General features: G+C 41.2%; 2 protein-coding genes across 3 annotated transcripts in view; one reads left to right on the forward strand and one right to left on the reverse strand.

Annotated features, from left to right (window-relative positions):
• Window positions 1-14,537, reverse strand: part of TGFBRAP1 (transforming growth factor beta receptor associated protein 1) — a 36,391-nt gene extending 21,854 nt beyond the window's left edge. The window contains exons 1-4 of the mRNA XM_065677789.1: window positions 14,378-14,537; window positions 10,902-11,603; window positions 3,052-3,246; window positions 1,908-2,062 (exon numbers count right to left, since the gene is read on the reverse strand). Coding sequence (XP_065533861.1) covers window positions 1,908-2,062; window positions 3,052-3,246; window positions 10,902-11,586 — 1,035 coding nt within the window. The 5' untranslated portion in view covers window positions 11,587-11,603; window positions 14,378-14,537. The remainder of the gene's footprint in view (window positions 1-1,907; window positions 2,063-3,051; window positions 3,247-10,901; window positions 11,604-14,377) is intronic.
• Window positions 14,538-14,833: 296 nt separating this feature from the next.
• Window positions 14,834-20,534, forward strand: part of C4H2orf49 (chromosome 4 C2orf49 homolog) — a 38,106-nt gene continuing 32,405 nt past the window's right edge. For both annotated transcript variants that reach the window (XM_065677795.1, XM_065677794.1), the window contains exons 1-2: window positions 14,834-16,365; window positions 18,088-18,254. In XM_065677795.1, coding sequence (XP_065533867.1) covers window positions 16,222-16,365; window positions 18,088-18,254 — 311 coding nt within the window. In that variant the 5' untranslated portion in view covers window positions 14,834-16,221. The remainder of the gene's footprint in view (window positions 16,366-18,087; window positions 18,255-20,534) is intronic.

The following is a 20,534-nucleotide window of genomic DNA, read 5'->3' on the forward strand; positions in this document are numbered from 1 at the left end:
ATGCAGTATTGAACTGCAAGAAAAGAAAACCTAGGTTGTTCCAGAGTCAAGAACTGTCCAACAATGCCATGACTGAGTTCAAATCACAAGATGACAACAGCCGTTGCAAACTGCAGAAATTAAAGCATCATCTGGAAAAGGGGGCACTATACTACATGTACCAGACAATTCCTATCACTTTTCTGTATGGCTAGATTATAGTGGCTAGATTAAGTGCCTTACTACCAAATCCTATGTATTCCTTCCCACTGCTCATATAAAATAGCAAAATAAGGCATTGGAAGTTTCAACTACTGAGGAATCAGTAAAGTTCACAAAATATGTATCTGAAGATGTCGATTTGAAGATACCTGTTTTCCATCTCGCTACAATCTATTATCTGAAGATCTCTCTTAGGAGTTAGAAAGAAGTGACTATATGATCAGTGAAAGTATGCCAAAGAAACGTTGCAAAAGACACATGTATGGCATGTAATTGGGTTGAACTCTCTCAGATTTAAATTATGTGAGACTACCGTAAAAAAAGTCTGACGTGCTTGTAACTAACCTGTAATGACTGCATTAAGTATCAGAGGCAAGCTCAACATGTCACTTTCAACTAGATAAGCTCTGAAAAACTGGACTAATATCTCAACAATTAAGCCAAGTTGAGTCAATTTAATATGAGTCAGTGGAAGACTCCATCAATTTAAGCTGGTTAATCTCAGTTTACAAATACAGACTAGAACAGGCTATTATTTTGCTTGCAAGTACTACGTTTTCTGTTTTTCAGCTGTAGCACTGACTTAAAGCAACTGAACACCCTTAAAAGCATACTAAGTTAGCAAGAACATTTAATATTCTTGGAAACAGTAATTTAAGGTAGATGGACATTGTGCACATAAGACACGTATGAACAGAAAGTAAATTATCAGACAGAAAAATCCTAAACACAAGCAAGCTTAGGAGGAATAAGATTTTACATCGCATATTTTAGATAATGAACCGCAGTTCAACCTGTGGTAAAACACAAAAAGACATCTCCTACACTAAATCTACATAAACTGGAAAAAAAAATAATGGGAGAATTACAGGTCATCATACATAGAAGACATTGATTAGACCATGCATTCTGTCCTCACAGCAGGATTTAAGTTTATTTCTTTAAACAGATTATAAATGAAAAGTTAGAAGTGAAGATGCAAACCAAAGCATGCTGGAAACTGAAATCTGCATTTGCCTAAATACTTTTCAGCTTCCAGTACTTCCAGGTAGCTGTATCTTCGCAAAAGGATGGGAATACCTTTCTCACCAAACTTTTTACTTCCAGCAGCCTACCCAGCGGTTCATTCACCAAACAAGTTAAGGATGAAAATGAAAGCTGATACAAATTTAGTTTAATGACTACTTTTCAAGGGCTTGACCAAAATTTAAATGACAAGGAATTAGAAACTTCTTGACATTAATAAAAAAATTCCTTACAGACTGAATCATTTTGAACCACTGCAGTTCTGCAATCACTGCAGTTATGTTCCTAACTTTACATCTTCCTAAACAAACTGAAAGCAATGCTACAGATACTATTTCAATGGTAACAAAATGCTCCAACAACTGAACTTAGTACAAGGGAAGCATCACATGGGATTTTTTATTACTAGTTTTTCAGTTTTGTTTTAAATTGCGTTCAAGTTACACACATGAAAAAAAACCCAACACCAGCAGAACCGCATTCAACTCTGCCAACATCATAGCCTTTACAAGCACTACCCAATTCAGCAGCCTGTCTATTTCATCATGCTGAAACCATAAAAGGTATTAGATTTCCCTTCTATGTAAATTCCTCCTTCACCTTCTCTGGTCACTTGACCATCATATACATGGTCCCACTATGAGAATTACGTTTTCATGAAAATTAAAGGAAGGACAGACCTGAAATTTCTCTTTCGGAATATTCCTTCGAGCTCCTTTTGCTAGAACAAGGGCTTCTTCTACTCTGTGGCTGGCTAGAAGATCCTGAATCTGTTTTTCCAAAGGTAGCGGCACCAAGATATACACTCCCTTATTAGTAGCAACAATCACCTTTCCTGGGCAGAGAAAATGGACATACTCAGTTTACATTCTTGACAGAACCCCTCTTCCCCGCCCCTCCTTTCAGAAATAACCTTTAAGATTTACTAAGATACAAAAACCGGAATAGCGTTAAAAGTTCCAAAAGCTCATCTCTTGCTCCCATATTTACCAGATAGTATAGTTTACCTGTAAACTGCACCTCAGAAATACAGAGATAATGGTAAATTTATTTATTTACAGATGATATTCCACCCTGAGTAAATGGAAGTGGCTATAATCTCTCATGATGAACTAAGCTGTAAAAAACACCACTGAACCTACTGCCCAGATTCCACAGCACAGAGACTTTTAACTGACAGATATTCCACAGGCTTACATTATAAAATTGTAAGCTGTATGTCAAAGGTAGCAAGTAACATACATTTCATAGTGCTAGAGCTTGTAGCTCTCCTAGAGAAAACACAGAAACAGAATGTATTAAGAGTCCTTAATTGAAGAACAGATCAAAAGAAATGTATGTGGTTTTTCTTTAACAATTCTTTACGAAATGCCCCATTTTAAGCCTCTTACACAGGCATTTTAGAAAGGAATACAAAAGAACTCCTTTAGGAGTTAGGTTAGACCTTTGTCAGGACAGCCAATGGACAGATACCTGTAGCTCACAATTGTTGACTCATAAATTAACATTGCTCCTTGGAAAGAGATAATCAAGTTACATGAAGAAGCTCTAACCCCACAGACTCCTACCCAACAATTAACCTGACAATCAGAGCATGTTTAATGAGCACACATTTTGTTAGAAGCATGGAATTTTGGATGACTAAAGTTTTCCTATCATAATCTGCAGGAATCTAATCAGGAAAGCATTTGCAATAGAAGTTTTAGCAAGTAATTTTTAACAGGTGCTTACTAGATACTGTGTTTAAAACACAAACTAAGTGTCTATGCCCACAGCAGTGGTTGTTCCAGAATTATTGATTCAAAGACCAGTCATTTTTAATACCTTCAAAGTCCTGTAGAATGTGACCTTCTTTAAAAGGCAGGGTTTGCTTTTGCTGCTGGTCCAGCATGCTGTGCACTGTAATGAACTCATCATCGAGAGCAACTACATAAGGAAAGCACAAAGCTGCTCCAATCACGTTCTCTGACCAGTGCACAGGGGCACGCTGTGAAATGCCATCTACAGTTGCAAACATGCCTAGAAAAAGGGAAAAACAAAGCCTGAGTATTGTGCTGGTTGAAGATTGTTGCCTTCCCAATATGAAGCATGGGTACCGAGGTACAGAAATAAAGTCTCAGAAGAACAAATGCAGTGTCAAGTGGCATGATGACAGCACATCACACCTTCTTGGACCACACAGACCTGTTGGTTAGTTCAGTTCAATTTTTCCTTCACCACAGAAACAGACAACACCAAGAACTGAAGAGAGGATTACTGAAAGAACTAGCAAGAATTTTCAAGTTAATTAAGTTCCAAGATTTTTTTTAATAAGAATTATGCCATGTAGCTTGAATTCATTTCAAAACACTGGTATTTAGTCAAACCCAGCACTCAAACAATACTGCCTTAGTGAGAGCTTCAGAACTGCACTGCCTGACCTATCTGGCAATACAGGCATATTTGTTCCTTGTAGAGTCAGATATCTAAAGAGCATTTTAGCTGACAGCCAACCATTTACTTGTCAATCCTGAGTCACTTCCTGCAGGGCATCTGTGTTTTCAATCATCTGAAAAGAATACAGAGGCTGCATATTAAAGTTTGTCCCAAAAGCCAAGTGCAAAGTAAAGACTTAATTAATATCCCAAGGATACCTCCTATGCAGCCTTCAAAATAACCGTATTAAATCTTCAGTTAATTTGTGAGTTTTTTTTTGCCACTATCTTTCCTCCTGTCTATTCTGTCCTCCTTCCTTCTCCTGGCTTAATAAGAGTTTGACTTGCTTTTGGACAATGTGCCGCTGGTCCTATTCTCCAGTTCTTTCCAAGACATTAATTAAAGAAAAACTCCAGTCAAAGTTTTTGGGCCTAGTTCAGTAACCCTTTGCCAGCTGAGCCACACCGAGGCATGATGTAAACTTCCGTTCTAAACATTAACACATATTCCTTAAAAATCAGTATTTTTATGCCATTAAAAAGACATGCAATGAAAATTCTTCTTTGGCAGGAATGAGCCACTTGACAGCTGGTAGAATAAGCTTGAGCTCTAAAGGACAGAGGAGATTAAAAGATTATGTTATTGAATTTGCGGAATCTCTTCCAAACAGAGGATAATGAAGCATGGGTAGCTGGGCAGAAGGACTGTCTTGGAAGTAAAAACAAACCAAAAAAGAAAACAGAAGGCTGTAGATTTTTTCAGAACTACAGTATAGAGCCTAAACTTCTGGATCCTTTATAGCAGCATTGAAATCATCAGCTCTTTCCCTTGACTAAGGCTGCAACACAAAACCAGAATTTCACATCTAGCTATTAGCAAGTAATGCTATTTGCTTTCTCGCTATAACTATCAGCTTTTCACTCAGAGCACCTTAGAGAAAATATTTTTATTTGGCCATAATATATAATTCCCAATTTACTTGACAGATCTCGATATTCTTATGGATCAAAAATGGAATTTTATGCCAGACAGACTGCACTACCCATTTTTAATGCTTTCCAGTTGTTACTCTGTGCTATAATCCCATTTCAAAAAGTGGAAGAAAATTTGGGTTAAACACAAACTAACCATCAGTAAACTCAAGGTTAATTGTATTTGAAATATTAATTCTTAGAAATTTATATTTCTCTGAAATTCTCAAAAAAAATATAAAATCTGATTTTAACACCACCTTTTTCTCTTTTTTTCTTCTTTTTTTTTTTTTTTTTTTAAATGACAGAGCTTTTTTTCATGGTAATATGAAAAAATCCTTTACAGAAGTGAAAGGGTATGCAGAGCAATGCACAGTATTTTTTCCAAGTCAACATCGCTCTACATTCCTCTGCCCTCAATAGCTAGTGTTTCTGTGGCAGAATGATGCATTTTCTCTCTTCATCCAGTTTTCACCTAAGGATAACAATACACTTCACAAATACAGTCAGAAGCAATGGCCTTTTTACAATACAAAAATGCATTTGAGTAAACAGATCAAGCCAGTAATCATTTCTGTATTAAAAATGCATATGCTATCCAAAGGTTACAAGAGTTACCCAAAACACAGCTACATTATTTTCAGCATCAAGATATCTAGAAATTTATAGAATGATAGAAGAATTTAAGTCAGAAGAGGTTTCTGAAGGACATTCAGTCCAGTCCTGTCCCCTTCCTTAAAGCAGGGCCAACTTTTATCAGGTTACTCTGGACTTTGTGCAATAGACTGTAGATTTTATTTATTTGCTTGCTTTAAAACAGAAAGATTCTTCGTGAAAATATCTGTAAAAAATGAAATAACACATCTTCATTACTACTTGCTTAAAAAGGAATATGAAAGCTTTCAGTTACCATAAAAGTTGACAGAATAAGGAACACTACCAGTGGCTGAAAACAAGAAGGGAACATGCTGCTTATTGTTGACTACCCTATTGTTGCTTTATGCAGCGTCATTGGCTACAAGAAAGGCACTGCATAACCATCTATGAATCAGTCTCCTTAGTATCTGTGTGCTGGTCCTAAGTGATAAAGCTCAGTTCTCCAACTCCATTTGTAGTCTACTCAATCACTATACAACTGTTCAAACCATGCACCTCTGAGGAGCTTATTCTGGAAAAGCAGAAGGAATAAAGTAAAATTAGGCATTTAAAATTTTATTTTTTACTTATTAAAGTTAAGGAATAGTTGAAGCAGGAAGGGACCTGTGGAGACTGTCTAGCCCAACTTGCCTAAAAGCAAGGTTAAGTAGCACAGGTTGCTGAAGAACTCGCCCAGTCAGCTTTTGAGTATCTCCAAGTACAGAGACCGCACATCCTCTCTGAGACCCATTTCCTGGTTTGACCATCATCACAATGAGAAATTTGTTTTCTTGTGTTTATGTAGAATTTCCTGTATTTCAATTTGTACAGACTGCTTCACATCCTTTCACTGATGAGATACCACAATACCACTAACCAGAGTCTAGATCTGTCTTCTTTATACCCCCTCTCTCCTCCATACATGGATCCTTTTGCTTATTTAAGACAGGACTGAGTACACTTGCTTTCTTCCAGTCCTGAAGAATGTTCCCTGATCATCATGACCTTTCAAAGACAGAGAGTGGCCTCACAGTGACACTGACCACAAACTCTGAGCATTCATGGGTGCATCCCATCAGGTTCCATGGATTTGTCTGTTCAGTTTACTTAAATAATCCATAACCCAATCCTTCTCTACTGGGAGCAGGTTTCTGTTCGTGTTTTCTCCCTGGTCCTAGGGGCTGGCTGAGGATTCCTGAAGGAAGGCCATACCAATAATCACTGAGGTAAAGGTGGCACTAGGCACCTCAGCCTTTTCCATGTCTTTTGGCACCAGGGTCTGCCACCCCATTCAGCAGTGGGTATCAGTGGCCTTCCTTTGCTGCTGATATGCTTGTGGAAGCTTTTTGTTGCACTTCAAGGTGCTGAAAGTCAATGCCAGATGGACTTTGGTCTCCCTAACCCTATCCTCACATGCTTGGACAGCATCTGCATTGCTCCCAGATCACCTGGGCCCTGCTTTCACTTGCTTCTTTTGTTATATTTGAATTTGGGCAAGAGCTGCTTGCTCATTAATGTAGACTTCCTGCCACGTTTGCTTGTTTTCCTGATTACTGGGATGGACCATTCTTGAACTTGGAGGAGGCAGTCCTTCTCTCCAGGACCGTATCACATGGAATTCTTTAAAGCAGGTACCTGAACAAACCAAAGTCTGCTTTTCTGCAGACCAGGCTTGTGGTCTTTTTCCCTCCTCTCAGGATCCTGAATTTCACCATCTCATGGACACTGTAGCAAGGCTGCTCCCCTGACCTTCACATTTGTAGCTAGGTCCAAAAGAGCACATCCCCTCATCAGCTCCTCAATCACCATTAATGTACTCCAGAAGTCTCCTGGACTGCTTGTGGCCTGCTGTGCTGTCCCTTTATCAGGTGCTGGAACGGTTCAAGTGCCCCCTAAGAACTAAGGCCTACAAATGTGGGTTTCTTCCTGCTGTCTGAAGAAGGCCTTACCTACATCTTCTTCCTGACAAGGTGGTCTGTAGCAGACACTCACCACAACATCACCGTGTCTGCCTTCTAGCCAAACTGCATGAACTCTCATCTGCCTCCTCCTTTGACCCAAGGCACACCACCACACTCTCCCACTGCTGTCATGTAAAGAGTAACCCCTCACCTCAGCTGTTAACATACAGATGTGATGATTTCCCAGAAAACATAAGAGAGCTTTCACCGTTACGCTGTTTTGTAGACTTAATGTGCATACACCTGAAGAAGGGCCTCTTCAGCCCTCTCTCTTGATTACAAAGACTCCCACCCACATCATCCTGCTCTCTACCAACTTGGCCTACCACCACTGTTTCCTAGTTTAACTCCTTCTCACCAGGTTGATGAGCCTGTTGGCAAAACCACTTCTGCCCCACTTGGTCTGGTAGATCACACCTCTTCCTTCAATCTACAGCCATAAAAGCTAAATCCCTCATTACCACTAATTGTGCAATCATTCAATGACCTGCACAGTCCACACACTCCTCCTCAAGCTGTTCTTCCTCTCCAGCAGGCCTGATGAGAAAAACATCTCCAGTATCAGGGAGTCTCCCACTATTACTTGTTAATTCCTCCTGGTGCTACTGCATTGTACAGGCTCAGAGGATTTGTTGAACAGAGCTTCCTGCCTCCCATCTGCTTCTGAGCACCGAACATATTTTATAGATGCAGATCTGCAGGCAGAGAAGGAGAGTTCTTCCCTTTATGGGAATTCACAAGTTTCTAAACTTTGCCACCATGGAACATACAGAAACAAAAGCCTGTCCTTCCCTCAGTACAGCTGCGGGTTCAGGCTCATGCCTGGGTCTCTGAGAATATTATGCTCCCTTTTTGTCATCCCTGGTGTCATGTACTCTGCTGATGTCCTCCTGCATCTCTTTTACTTGGCAGCAGAAATACTTAACCAAGCACACATCTCCTGCAGGCAAGGACAAAATTTCCTGTGTCAGAGTCTCAGCAAGAGGCACCAAAGTGCTCCCTTCAGTTCAAGCTCTGAAGAGCTGCACCCTCCTGTGGGAGATCAGTCTGAGTTGAGGCCTCTGACATTTTAGGGCAGTTGCTCCAGCTGGTGCTAGGAAGTGTGCCCTGTGCCAACATGCAAGAACTGCTTGAAATTTTAAAACTGCTCACCTGCTGAAATTTTAAAAACTTGAAGCCTCCACATGGCAAGAAATCTGATCAGAAACATGCAACAAAAGCTTCATAAAATGAAAAACTGAATTTTGGTAAGCCCAGTTTCATACATCATCAGAAAGAACTCATTTTCAAATCTCAATGAATTACAGGACTGAATGAAGATGCATCAAAAATTAAGTTCCTCATCTCTTTGAATGACTGAACTATATACTATCTCCAAGTCGAGACAACCAAGTACCAAACAGCTAAGTCTATGGATCAGCTACGAACAAGTCTAAATATCAGTTTTAAATGCAGTCCAGGTAAGGAAAAAGGTTACATACCCAAGAAACTCAAAGATGCTTTACTTTACAATTACCTTTTTCAGCAATTGTTTTCTGCATTCTAAATTCCAGTCTTAACTCAAAAGCAGATTAATGTAAATAAATGCCACTTCAAACACTATAAAAGCAAATATATTAATGCAGAATACATCCACCTCAGTAAAAGAGGTTGAATTTAGCATAGGTGTTCTACCAAGTGCCAAATAAACATGCCTTAAGCAACAAGATGTACAAAAGCAAACCAAAATTAGAATCAAAGATTTACATCAAGCATTTTCAAGCAAATTCACTTTACAGTAGAGCCCTACCTCAAATACCAAGACACACAATGCTTATATACTATAAAGATGCTCAACCATCTCCGTAACTTCAAAGAGGGAAGTGTTAAAGACATTAATAATTTTACTGAGGAAAAACTGAAAGATGGGGAGGGAATAAAGAACAGCTGATTAAAGAAATCCCCTCACAAACCCACAAGCCAAATTAGGCAAGGAAAAAACCATACAATCCACAGCAAGAAGTCTTTGTAAGGTTTCTGAGCTACAGAAAAGGGGAAATTTATAGCCTGTTTAGAGCTGCAGAAGTGCATTTGTTTAAGATATCACACACCTGATATTCTACCCCAGGACAATCTACTTACACAGGCATGTTGGATTTTGAGACTAGAGGTCTTACTGTATAGCCCTCTTCCAAGACATCAGGTAAAAGTCAGACTAAATAAAATTCTGCTTTCTGACTAAACACATTTACACTTTTGAAAGTACACCTATTCTTCTTAAATCAAAAAAGAAACTAACCACTTGACCAGAACCCAGTTTGACATTCCTAAAAAGATACATAAAAATGGAAGTAGGAATGGGATCTCCTTAGAAACACACCAAAAAAGAGTACTTTTAGACAGTCAATTCAGATTATAACTTTCATAGCACTACTAAAATAGTTAATTTCCACAAATATATGTCCGTATTTAAAGCAACTAACAGTTTTAATAAGAGGAGGGCAGCCAAGATGACTTAGAAAAGCCCCATATCTGAAAAAAATCCTCAAGTTAATCTTGGAATATCTTTAATTTGCATAAACTGATGTTCTAGTAAGTCTCTGATTCTTTTGAGAAAAACACACTGGTGAGTTGATGTACATCTCATATTCCGGTCACAAGACAAAACTCCTATCACTTGTTTATATTGCACTCTTACTTTTCTTTGGAATTTATATCAAAAAGCCTAAACCCACGCAGATCCCCGAATTAAGGGCTTAAATAGTTGTGATCTTTGTGCCACATACTATTCCTAATGTATCAGGGAAGATACATAAACTGTATCTCCTACCTGGAGAGTCATATGGCAAACAGCATGAAAGCATTCTGCCTGTGGTCAGTCAGCTCTGGGGTATTACACCTTTTCCCAAAAGAAGCTCAAGATTACTGACCTCACAGCATATTGTTTATTTAGACAGATCACAGCAGCAGTAGTCAATCATCTGTCTATTAGAGAAGAGCATTATTCTGCATTTTGCAATATTAAACTATCACCTTCTGTAATACATAGCTGACAAGTACTATAAAAAAAATTAAGCAGATGGGAGCATAAAACCTGGGTAGTATCTGCCAAAATCTACAGTTAGGACAGAGTTTAGCTCTACAGGAGTTAGGATACAGTTTACTCCCACTGACATTTCTACTAGCACTGTAGCATGACATATCTATTTGTGAAATTGTTACAATCTATTAAATGGACTTCCTATGAACTCCTCTGAATAGCAACTGAAGAAAACATTAATTCATCTACACTAATTTAACAATTTTATAGCAACATGGGGCTCCTCAAACCCAGTGTAGCCAGCCATTGAAGAAAGGCTATCAGGCTCTGAAGTGTCATTTGGTACCAACCAATTTTTTTTACATGGGGCTGCAAGATACTACTACTATTAGTCATCTGTGTAGAAATGAAGCTTTCTACAGACACAGTTAAAATACAAGTAATCAGATTTTTGTGCCTTAAAAAAGCAGGAAAGCAATAATAATACTTAGTACCCAAGATTTACTATCTACCTACTGATCTTAATGTTCCAGTACAGACCTGTGGAAAAAAAAATAAAAATCATCATTATCGTGCACAACACAATTAGTTAAGCTTTGCTTTGCTATTTGAGAGAAACTAAGAGAGAAAAGACAAAATATTGGGAAAAAAAGTGACAATCCTTAGTCTCACCTAGGCCTCCGGGGCCAGCCAACAGAAACTCTTGTCTGCCTATCCTTTTCACAATTGGCCGTTTCTCATCACTGCAATAAGGAAATAGATCCTGGGAGACTCCAGTATTATAATTCAAAATTATATACTGTGTAGTAAGCGCAAGACACAAGTAATAACCATCTACAGCCACAGCACAGGGTTGCTCTGGAGTAAACACTTCCTTCACTATCTGGACTCTGTCTTCAAACACCATGAACATTTGGATGGTCCGTCGCTTGACTGAGATAATGCAGACTTCAACACAGAAAGGATCCCCGCTCACAGGGTTTTCATTTAATGTGAATGTCACAGCTCCTTTGATTCGAGCGCCAGTGGGGACAGGTTCCAGGTTCATCATGTTAACTAGTGTTATTGTGTTGTCGCAAAGCACAAGAAGCCTGGTGAGGGCAGAGGCTGCTTTCAACTCACTCACAGGCTTCTTCAAGCCCAGGTATTTATGTAGTTGCTTGGTGGCAGCAAAAGTTATTTTTCCAGCTGTTGACGTCTTTTCATCCAATAGAAAGTGATAGATAAAGCAGTCATTGGTTCCAATGTAGAGGTTCTTTCCGCAACACTCAATGCATTCAATGTTGATGTAATTTTTGTCTCCCATTAACATCTCCCGCTCAACAGCAGAAACGAGTTTGAAAGCTTTAACACTCATTTTGTCTTCTGGGTGATCTGATTGAAGAGAAAAAATCTCACTATTTATCTCCACACACATCAAATATCAGAGACAGCAATTTAAACACCAATACAAAAACTTCACTAGTTTTTTATTCAATAGTCTATACTCTATTTCCAACCTGACGACATAAGCCAGAATGAGCACACTAATAACAATGGAAATTAATCAAACTGTAATGTTCCACTTCAAGTCTATCCTGAGACAGATTCACAACAGCACCCAGTTATTCTGAAGTGATGGTTTCTCCAAATGTAACCAGTATATTATTGGCTCTCTTAGACACTTTCGCACTACAAGTGGTTCCTGGCAGTACTTAAATGATTTATAAACCTGCCATGCACAGTTTTCTATCACTTGTACATGAAAATATACAAGGTTCAGCTCTCAGATTTCTAGAGAAGCCACAAGGTATTCAGCGTGATGAGTTAACATCTCATATTAGGCCTCAATTTAGGCCTACTAGGACCTAGTCTCTTAGCAAATATATCGTAGACATTTTAGCACATATAGTTTACATTCTTTACCCTCCAGCAATCAGAAATATGTAACTTCCAAGCCACTTGAATAGTATTAGAATTTGTTGGCTTGTGGTTGTTTTTTAACATAATAGCTGCAAAGTGTCTGTCACTTACATATTCTCTGTATCAGACTTTATAAATGTAAATGTTCTTTACAAGCAACAATTATAAAGCGCATTCACACAAATTTGGAAGCATGGTCCATAAAGCATTCATTAAGCTTGGGATTCAATGTCACAGAAATTAAGAGTTGTTCTGTTCTCTACTATCACAACCATTCCAGAAGTCTGCTTTTAAGTGCTAAGCAGCACTTCTAATATTCATTCTACAAACTATACCCACTCTTTCGCAATCAAGCCCTGCCAAGGGACAGATGCAATTTATGAAGCAATTAATAGTGTTTTAAAACCAGCCAGTGTAATTTTACTGTACTCCCGACTTGTGTTATTTTTATGAGAAATCAGCAGACAGCTGTGCTAAACACTCCAAAGAAGAACAGATGAGAAATTGCTGGCCTTGTTTAATCACCTTCTAATTTGTCATGACTGGTCTGAAACAATCACTTATCCAACCCTTGGGAAAACCCAATACTAAACATCTTGAATGGATTTAAGAAATAACATATGCAATTACTTCCAGTCCACAAGTAAGATGGAGATGTAAAACATCAAGCAAAATTTCTGTGGACCAGAAGAGACACGAACATCAACAAAATGCTTTTATGAACATCCTGAAACTAAATATAGTTAAAATTAAATTAGTTTCAAATTTTTACATCTGAAAACTTCCTCTGCCTTTGCAAAAGAACATTGAAAACCATGGCAAAATTTTCTAGGACTGAGTGAGAAAAGGTAAGGTACACAACCCACAAGAAACTACTAAATAAGATTAAATCAGATTAAGAATACAGCCAGAAGCAAACCATGTTATCAAGCGGTAGTAGCAATCTTTTACACCAAGAGCTTCCCATTTTATTTTTCAGAAATTAAAAGATTCTATTTCAGTCTTCCACGACATTTTCAAACCACATCCTCATCTGGGGTGTATACTAGCGTTCTGACCTTCAACAGAAAAAAAAAAAACCAAACCTAGGAAGTACTAGAGAAATAGCCTAAGGTAAAACGGTTAACGTAAGTCCCTGGGAACACAGTACTGATATCCTCCAACACTATCAAAAGAAACACAGTGTATTAAGTTAAAAAGGGCTGCCCAATAGTTGACTGCCAAAAAAAACCCAACCATTTCTAATACCTTGTGTGTAGCCTCAAGTGATAAACTATAATCTAGAGAGGTTAGGCAGCTTTCATACCTAAAGCTGTCAACAACGTTCCTGTAGCCCAAGGTAAAATGTTAATATATGCCATTGGCAGAACTACAGAATTCTGCTCTTGACCAAAATGCATTAAAATCCTCCCCAAAACGTATCAAAGAAAGATGAAAAGTAAGAGTATAAAAGAAACCAAAATAGACATGCAATCCATGAGCAGAAAGAACAAAAAAACCCCATAGTACTATGTAAGTCTGTAGCAAAGAAACTAAAACATTCATGCCAGAAAAAAGCCATGAAAAGGGCTTTTAAGAATCACCAATGTTAATACACATAATCTGTACATGAATTTTTTTATTGGTTTTGTTGTCATTTATAAGAGCTCAGGGCCTGCACACATGCAAAGAAACAGGTTCTGCAGAACACGCCGTTTCTTTAAAGTGCAAAAGCCTACCCCACAGTTACAAATGGAAGTCACTATGCTACTTTTGAGCTCCAGAAAACAAGATCATGGGTTGTTTGTTATCAAAAGCTAATCAACAGCCAAGCAGATTACCAGTCTACTAGATATTGTTAAGTGCACCAGTAACCTTGCACACACTCTTCTGATAAAGAGCAGAAAGCAGCTCTCCCCCACTTGCGTTAGGTGAAGTCTCGCTTTGCAGTCACGTTCTGTTTGCTGCTGCCCTGCAAACCAGCACACCACCTCCTTTACCTCTGCATCCCTCCCTTACGCACACGCACTCCTACACCCTGTGTAGTTACCAAGCGCTAATTAACCCGTGGACAAGGCTCCGCAGACCCAAGATGCTGGGCCACGCTATCCCCGGGAAGACGGTGCTGCGCTTCACCCCGTCCCCTCACAAACCCGCAGCCTGACCTGGGGGCACAAGCCAGGCCCGGCGTCCCGCGGCCCCCGGTACGCCTGCCTCCACCACAGCAGGTAACAGAGTCCCTCCTCCCGCTCTCCCTCCCGCAGCACCTGCCAGCGCCAGGCGCCGCCGCAACACCGGGAGCCGGGCCCGCCGTTCCGAGGCGGTACGGTCCAGAGCCAGCGGCCGGGCGGGCGGGCGGAGCAGCGCCTCAAGCCGCGCTGTCGGCGCGCTGGGATCCGCCGGCGGGAGCGCCGTTTCCGGTGTCGCACAAACCCCGCCCTGCGCCAGCGTCGCCGCTTCCCGGAGGGAGCACGGCAGCCGCACCGGGCCGGGCCCTTCCGGTCACGTGTGTGTGTGTATGGGAGAGCCGCCGGGCGTCCGCGCTCCAACTGCTGGGGTGGAGCCTCAACGAAACCCCGCCCATCGGAGGCGTGACCGGCGTAGGGCGGAGGCGTTACGCAGCCTGCGGGGTGGGCTCGGTCCTGGTGTCCGCGCCCCGGGCATCGGTTTCATGGCGGGGCGAGGGTGGGGAGCCGCGGCCTTGCGCTGCCCTTGTGACGGGGCGTCGGGTGGCGCAGCCGCACCGCGGAAGGGCGGCTGGAGGGAGCGCCTGCGGTGCGCACGGCGTTCGGATTGCGGCCGGCCCGAGGTGGCTGTTTGTTGTTTGCCATAGCTGTAGGAGCGCTACGGGTTGTGGTCACAGGGCAGGTCCTTCCTGACACAGGCGGAAAAGCAGCTCTTCCGAGAGAAATCAGAATGTAACAGTGGCTGTGGGTTGTTTGGGAGGGGGAGAGGGCAAGGAGACGGGCGGTACGCGGTGCCAGAGGGCAGCCGGAGGGGCACCACGTGAAATAGCGTGTTATCACACTGTTTGTTTGTACGCTTAAATGAGTTTTAGGTATTCAGAACTGGTATTCATATTCTTGGAAGTGCTGTGTACAGCAATGATGTTACACGTAGGGTCATATGTATGCAATGTGTTCCGTGTGTGTGTTTTTGTTATGTTAGGCAGAATTGCTCATCCTTCTTACTGCTGTGAAGTGCATCACTTACTTTGAGTTACGTTGCAATTTCATATTGTAACGACAGCGTGGTTAATTTACTAATGTAATCGTTTGTTAATTCCCCCTTCCGCTTTGAGTACCTAGGCAGGTTGCCAACTCAAACGCGCCGGCAGCTACTTTACTTTGGAACTGCAAAGCAACTTTAGTCATTGCAGCTCAGGAAGTGTTAGTTGCTGTTGTTCAAAAAGTGGATTTGAAAGCAGGTTTGTGCCTGGCATGCGGTAAACCAGCTCCGCAGGCTGAGGGGTACTGTGATTATTCACGCCTGGGTGCTGGGTGGACTGTTCCACAGATCAAACACACCAGTGCTGGCTTTCTTGTTACATTTATACACAACAGTTACAAGATGGTACACTCCCAGTTGCAATGGTTGGTTCTAATCTATGTGTAACATTTGCTGTGTCAATCATTCTGCTCACTCTCCATGCTCAAATGAGAGGTCTCCACCTGGGCTGGGGTCTTTCTGACTTGGGGGTGTGATTTTTAGTACAATAATGAAAGCAGTTCACTTCAGGACACCTTAAAAGTTGGTTTTATTGCCAAGTTAGGTAACCAAATGGTCACTTTGCCAAACTGTCAAGTAACTCATCCCTTAGTACTACCAGTCCTGAGTGTTCTCCTTTGATCCTTCAAACACGACCAGGATCTGGTTGTGCCCATGAGATCCTTCTTGTTTCGAGAAAGTCACTTCATCCCAGGCTGTGTAACCATGGCTACCAACGACAGGTACACAACATAGCAAGCGATGTATCGCACCGCTGCCACTGTCACGGACACGTTCAACCCAGCGGCGCATCCTGACGTCACCCCTCCGCGCCACTTCCTGCGCCAGCCCCCGCCCCGCGCGGCATTGTGGGAAGCCGGAAAGGGGTCGCTGGGGGAAGAAGATGGCCGCGCGGGGAAGGGGTCGGGTCGGAGGCCACGATGGCATTGACGGAAAGGTGGAGCGGGGGTCGGGGCGCCCCGAGTCGGAGCTGCTGCTGCACCCGGAGCTGCTCTCGGAGGAGTTCCTGCTGCTCACCCTGGAGCAGGTGCGCCCGGGCGCCGTCTGGGGGGGGGAAGCCAGGCCCTTAGCAGCGGGTCCTTAGGCGGGGAGGGGAGGCCTCGCTGCCCTGCGGTCCTGCTTGTTGTCCTGACCCCCCTTGTGTCGCGTCACACCTGCGCTGTTTCTCTTTCCTTCGCAAACAGGCGCGCAAGAATTGTTCGGGGAATAAACAAGCAAAACCCAAGTTGGTATTACACAAGTTGGTTGTGTAGGCTAGGTGCTTGATTAGGGGAGGCCCGTGGTGTGAGAGGTGTCTCCGGGGCTGTGTTTGAACACTGCAGCTGATAAAGAACAACTTTCTCTAATCTCTCAATGTGAGACAGTGTTTGCATACAGTAAAATTATCCGTGGAAGGGTGATCATTATTATAATTGCCATGTTCATACCCAGTGAATTGAGGAAATGCGTCTTACAAAGTCAAGCTACTGCTTAAGTATGCATAACTGAAAAAAAATTGTGTTTGAAAGTGAGTTATAAACAGATTTGAACCACATGAAGCTTCAGTTGATGTGATTTGGAATACTTGTTAGTTCCTTGCCTGAAAAGTGCATGAAACAGTAGTAATCAAAGTCTTAATGTTTGGTATGAGTTTGCTGAATTTTTGTCTTGTAATTTATGTGAACAAAAATGTACAGGTTTTAGGTTGACATCAGAAATCACAAAGTGTTGTCAAAACCAATTGTGGCAGAGACATCACCTGCTTTCAGTGACCTCTAGTTTGTAGAAAGTTGCTGGGATTTTTCCTCTTTTAATAAATTTGAAAGGAGGTAGCAAGAAATTTTATTTTCACAACCCTATATATACATGGTTAGAAAGAAAATTGGTTCTCTGTTGTGCCTGACAGTTGCTAGAAATCCCCTTTGGGAGCTAGTGGAGGAAGCATCTCTACGCTTTTAATGAGTTTTTTGAAATGCAATATGTTTTACTAGTTTGGTTTTTAGAAGAGTGAAGAGCAGTATTGTAGTTGGATTTAGGGAAATTGGATTCAGGGAAGTGTGCTAAAGAGTGCATGAAAACATCAGCATCAACAGGATGTCCAGCATAGCTTCCCCCCCTCCTTTTTTTTTTTTTCTTTTTTTGGTTCCTATTTTTATTGGGAAATATTGCAGGGTTTTGGATAGGGAGGGGCTAGAGAGTACACTTGTGTGGGCAAAGGCAGTGTACTGCCCAGTACTGATTGTAGGTGGTTGTAGGTGGATCTAGCTGTCTCTGACACTGATGGAAACAGCCCATCACACACTAAAATTTCAAGCTAAGTTGCTCATGGGAGCTGTGCTCAAATGCACTTAAAAAAGAGCTGCAGCCACCAGAGGCAGGAGACACAAAAGGACAGGAAGGAAGAGGCACATGAGGAGATACGTGAAGAGATGTGCTTGCAGGTGGTGGAAAAAGAAACCACTATGTACTGACCCAAATATCTTTCATGTCCCATTGACTCAATGGAGGAAGGACTGAGTGTAATCCACACGGAAAACAAAGGAAGCTGACAGTAGGAAGGAAGGCAGCAGACCAGGCTGTTATTGGCAAAGGGCTGTTCATGGCCTCTCCACGCTGGTCACCTCTGCAGTCCTGTCACTTCTGAAACCCTGGCATTTGTACCTGGTACACTAAAGCAGCTTTTCAAAATAGAAATGATGCCACTAAGATCTTTGTGCTTTGAATTTTTTGTAATAATGACAACTTTTTTTGTTGTTGTTGTTCCCCACAGAAAAATATACTAGTTGAAAATGATGTAAAGATGGATAAAGATGGTCTCACTGATCTCTATATTCAACATGCCATTCCTCTGCCTCAGCGTGACTTGCCAAAAAGTAGATGGGGAAAAATGATGGAGAAGAAAAGACAGCAAAATGAGCTTAAAAGTGAGAATAAAAGGTAATTTAGGTTTTATTGGGCTACACTTGCAGAATTTAGGACAATGTAATTAGTCTAATCTTTGTTTGCCTGATTAATGAAACATGTACAGCTTTTGGATGTTGTTACAGTTTGTAGAGATTGCTGTCTCAGGTCTTCTGGGTCAGAAGTGTTAGATTCTGCTACTGCCCTAACAGGAAAAAGGGGAAGGTGATCTTTTTTGTCATCTAAATGTTATTAATGGTAGCTGGATTATAGTGCTTTTCATATAATCATAGAATAGTTCGGGTTGGAAGAAACCTTTAAAGTTCATCTAGTCCAGCCCCTCTGCCATGAACAGGGACATCTTCAACTAGATCAGGTTGCTCAGAGCCCTGTCCAGCCTGACCATAAACACTTCCAGGTATGGGGCATCTGCTACCTGTCTGGGCAGCCTGTTCCAGTGTTTCACCACCCTCATTGTAAAACGTTTCTTCCTTATATCCGGTTTGAATCTACATTTTCATTTAAAATCTTTACCTTTTGTTCTGTTGCAGCAGGCCCCACTAGAAAGTCTGTCCCCATGTTTCTTATAAACCCCGTTTAAGTACTGAAAAAGCTGCTGTGAGGTCTTCCCAGAGCCTGCACTTCTCCAGGCTGAACAAGCCCAGCTCTCTCAGCCTATCTTTGTAGCAGAGGTGCTCCAACACCCTGATCAACCCTCCTTCTGGACTTGCTCCAGTAGGTCCACGTTCCTCTTGTGTTGGGGGCCCCAGAGCTGGACACACAATTCCAGATGGAATCTCAAAAGAGTGGAATCGAGGGGCAGAATCTCCTCCCTTCACCTGCTGATTACACTCCTTTTGATGCAGCCCAGAATGTGGTTGGTTTCTGTATTTGATCAGAAAGCAAAATCTTCCTTAAAACCTTATTTTACTAAAACTTCTCCTCCCAGTCTTCCCCCAGCCCAGGACTTTGATGTGTGATGCGCATGGATGTAGTTCTGGTTAACTTCAGTAGTACATCCGAAGTGAAGGTGGATAGAAATTCTCATAGTTTTGCAGTATTACAGCTTGTTGATTTCATGGGTGTGTTTTAGCTTCACTGAGGTTTCTAATTGTGACGAGCTAAGCAAATTCTGTCAAGTGGTTGATTTGCTTGTTGTTGGGTTGTTTTTTTTTTTTTAATATTAGCAGTGACTGGCACAGTGAGTTGTCTTGTTATGCTGGTTTGGGTTTTTTTTTCTTTTTCATGTGCGTGAAAGTTTATAGTACCTCAGTTTGTTTACAACTTGCAACTTGAGGATAAAAGCACAAGGTTAGTGTTTGAATAATGAAAAGAGCTGTTGGTGTGCTGAAATAGGTGCAAAAGAAATTTTTTTGTCACAAAAGGAAGATAGTAGGCTGGATGCTTTTGAGAGGATGAAGCAGTGTTAATGTTCAGATGGGAGAATGGCTTCATCCAGCGTTCGTATGTAGAATAAGTTTAGGGGCTCTTATTTTAGTGCAGTAAAATTCACTAATGGTTACCTATGCAGCATTTTCTGGGAAAGTAGTAAGTAAAAGGAGGTATGTTTAATCTACCAGTCTGCTTTTCTGTACCACTTGCTCTTAGCTCTTAATATCTAGCATACTAGGCTTAGTCTTTTGCTCTGTTGTTAGGTAGTTCTGAGATTTTCCAGCAGTCAATATTCCTGCTATGGTTGTATCTTTTATATTTAACATGTTGGTAAAATACTGTCTAGAAAAGTTAAGCTTTTACTGCTAATATTGCTAACTTGAGAGAAATGGGAGAAATAGACTTTCATTAAGTAAAAGTTGCACTAAGAAAACTTCAGTTTTACTATATTGACAAAATTAAGAAGTTCAGTCATCTTTTCGGATATTAAAATATTACAGTTTTCCTCGCAGTTATGTGCACCGCTGAAGCAGAACTGCCGTTTGTGCAGAGGAGGAAGCAGAACTTGACATTCTTGGTTTTTAGAAAGAAAATAAAATTCCTAGGTATTCTGATGCTCCAAGTTATGTGCAATTCAGAGGTAGGAGCTAAGTGTGCTGTTAATTCAATTTAGAAGTAAGGTAAACTGGTTGCGTGAACAATGCAAGCTTTCTGATGAGTTCCTCTGTGGAAACCACAGCTTTACAACATGCACTGGAATTAATATGAGGCATGGTGGCTTGATCAGCACAGTTCAGTGTGTGTTTGCATGCTTCTAGTAGTCACAGATAAGAGGTAAAAACAGATTGAAAATTGAAAGTCAGTGTTGCATATTGTTTAATTTTACTGCTGGTGATTGATGGCACATCCTAAAAGACTTGCTGT

The sequence above is a fragment of the Lathamus discolor genome, chromosome 4, assembly GCF_037157495.1.
Source record: "Lathamus discolor isolate bLatDis1 chromosome 4, bLatDis1.hap1, whole genome shotgun sequence".
NCBI classification, from domain to species: domain Eukaryota; kingdom Metazoa; phylum Chordata; class Aves; order Psittaciformes; family Psittacidae; genus Lathamus; species Lathamus discolor.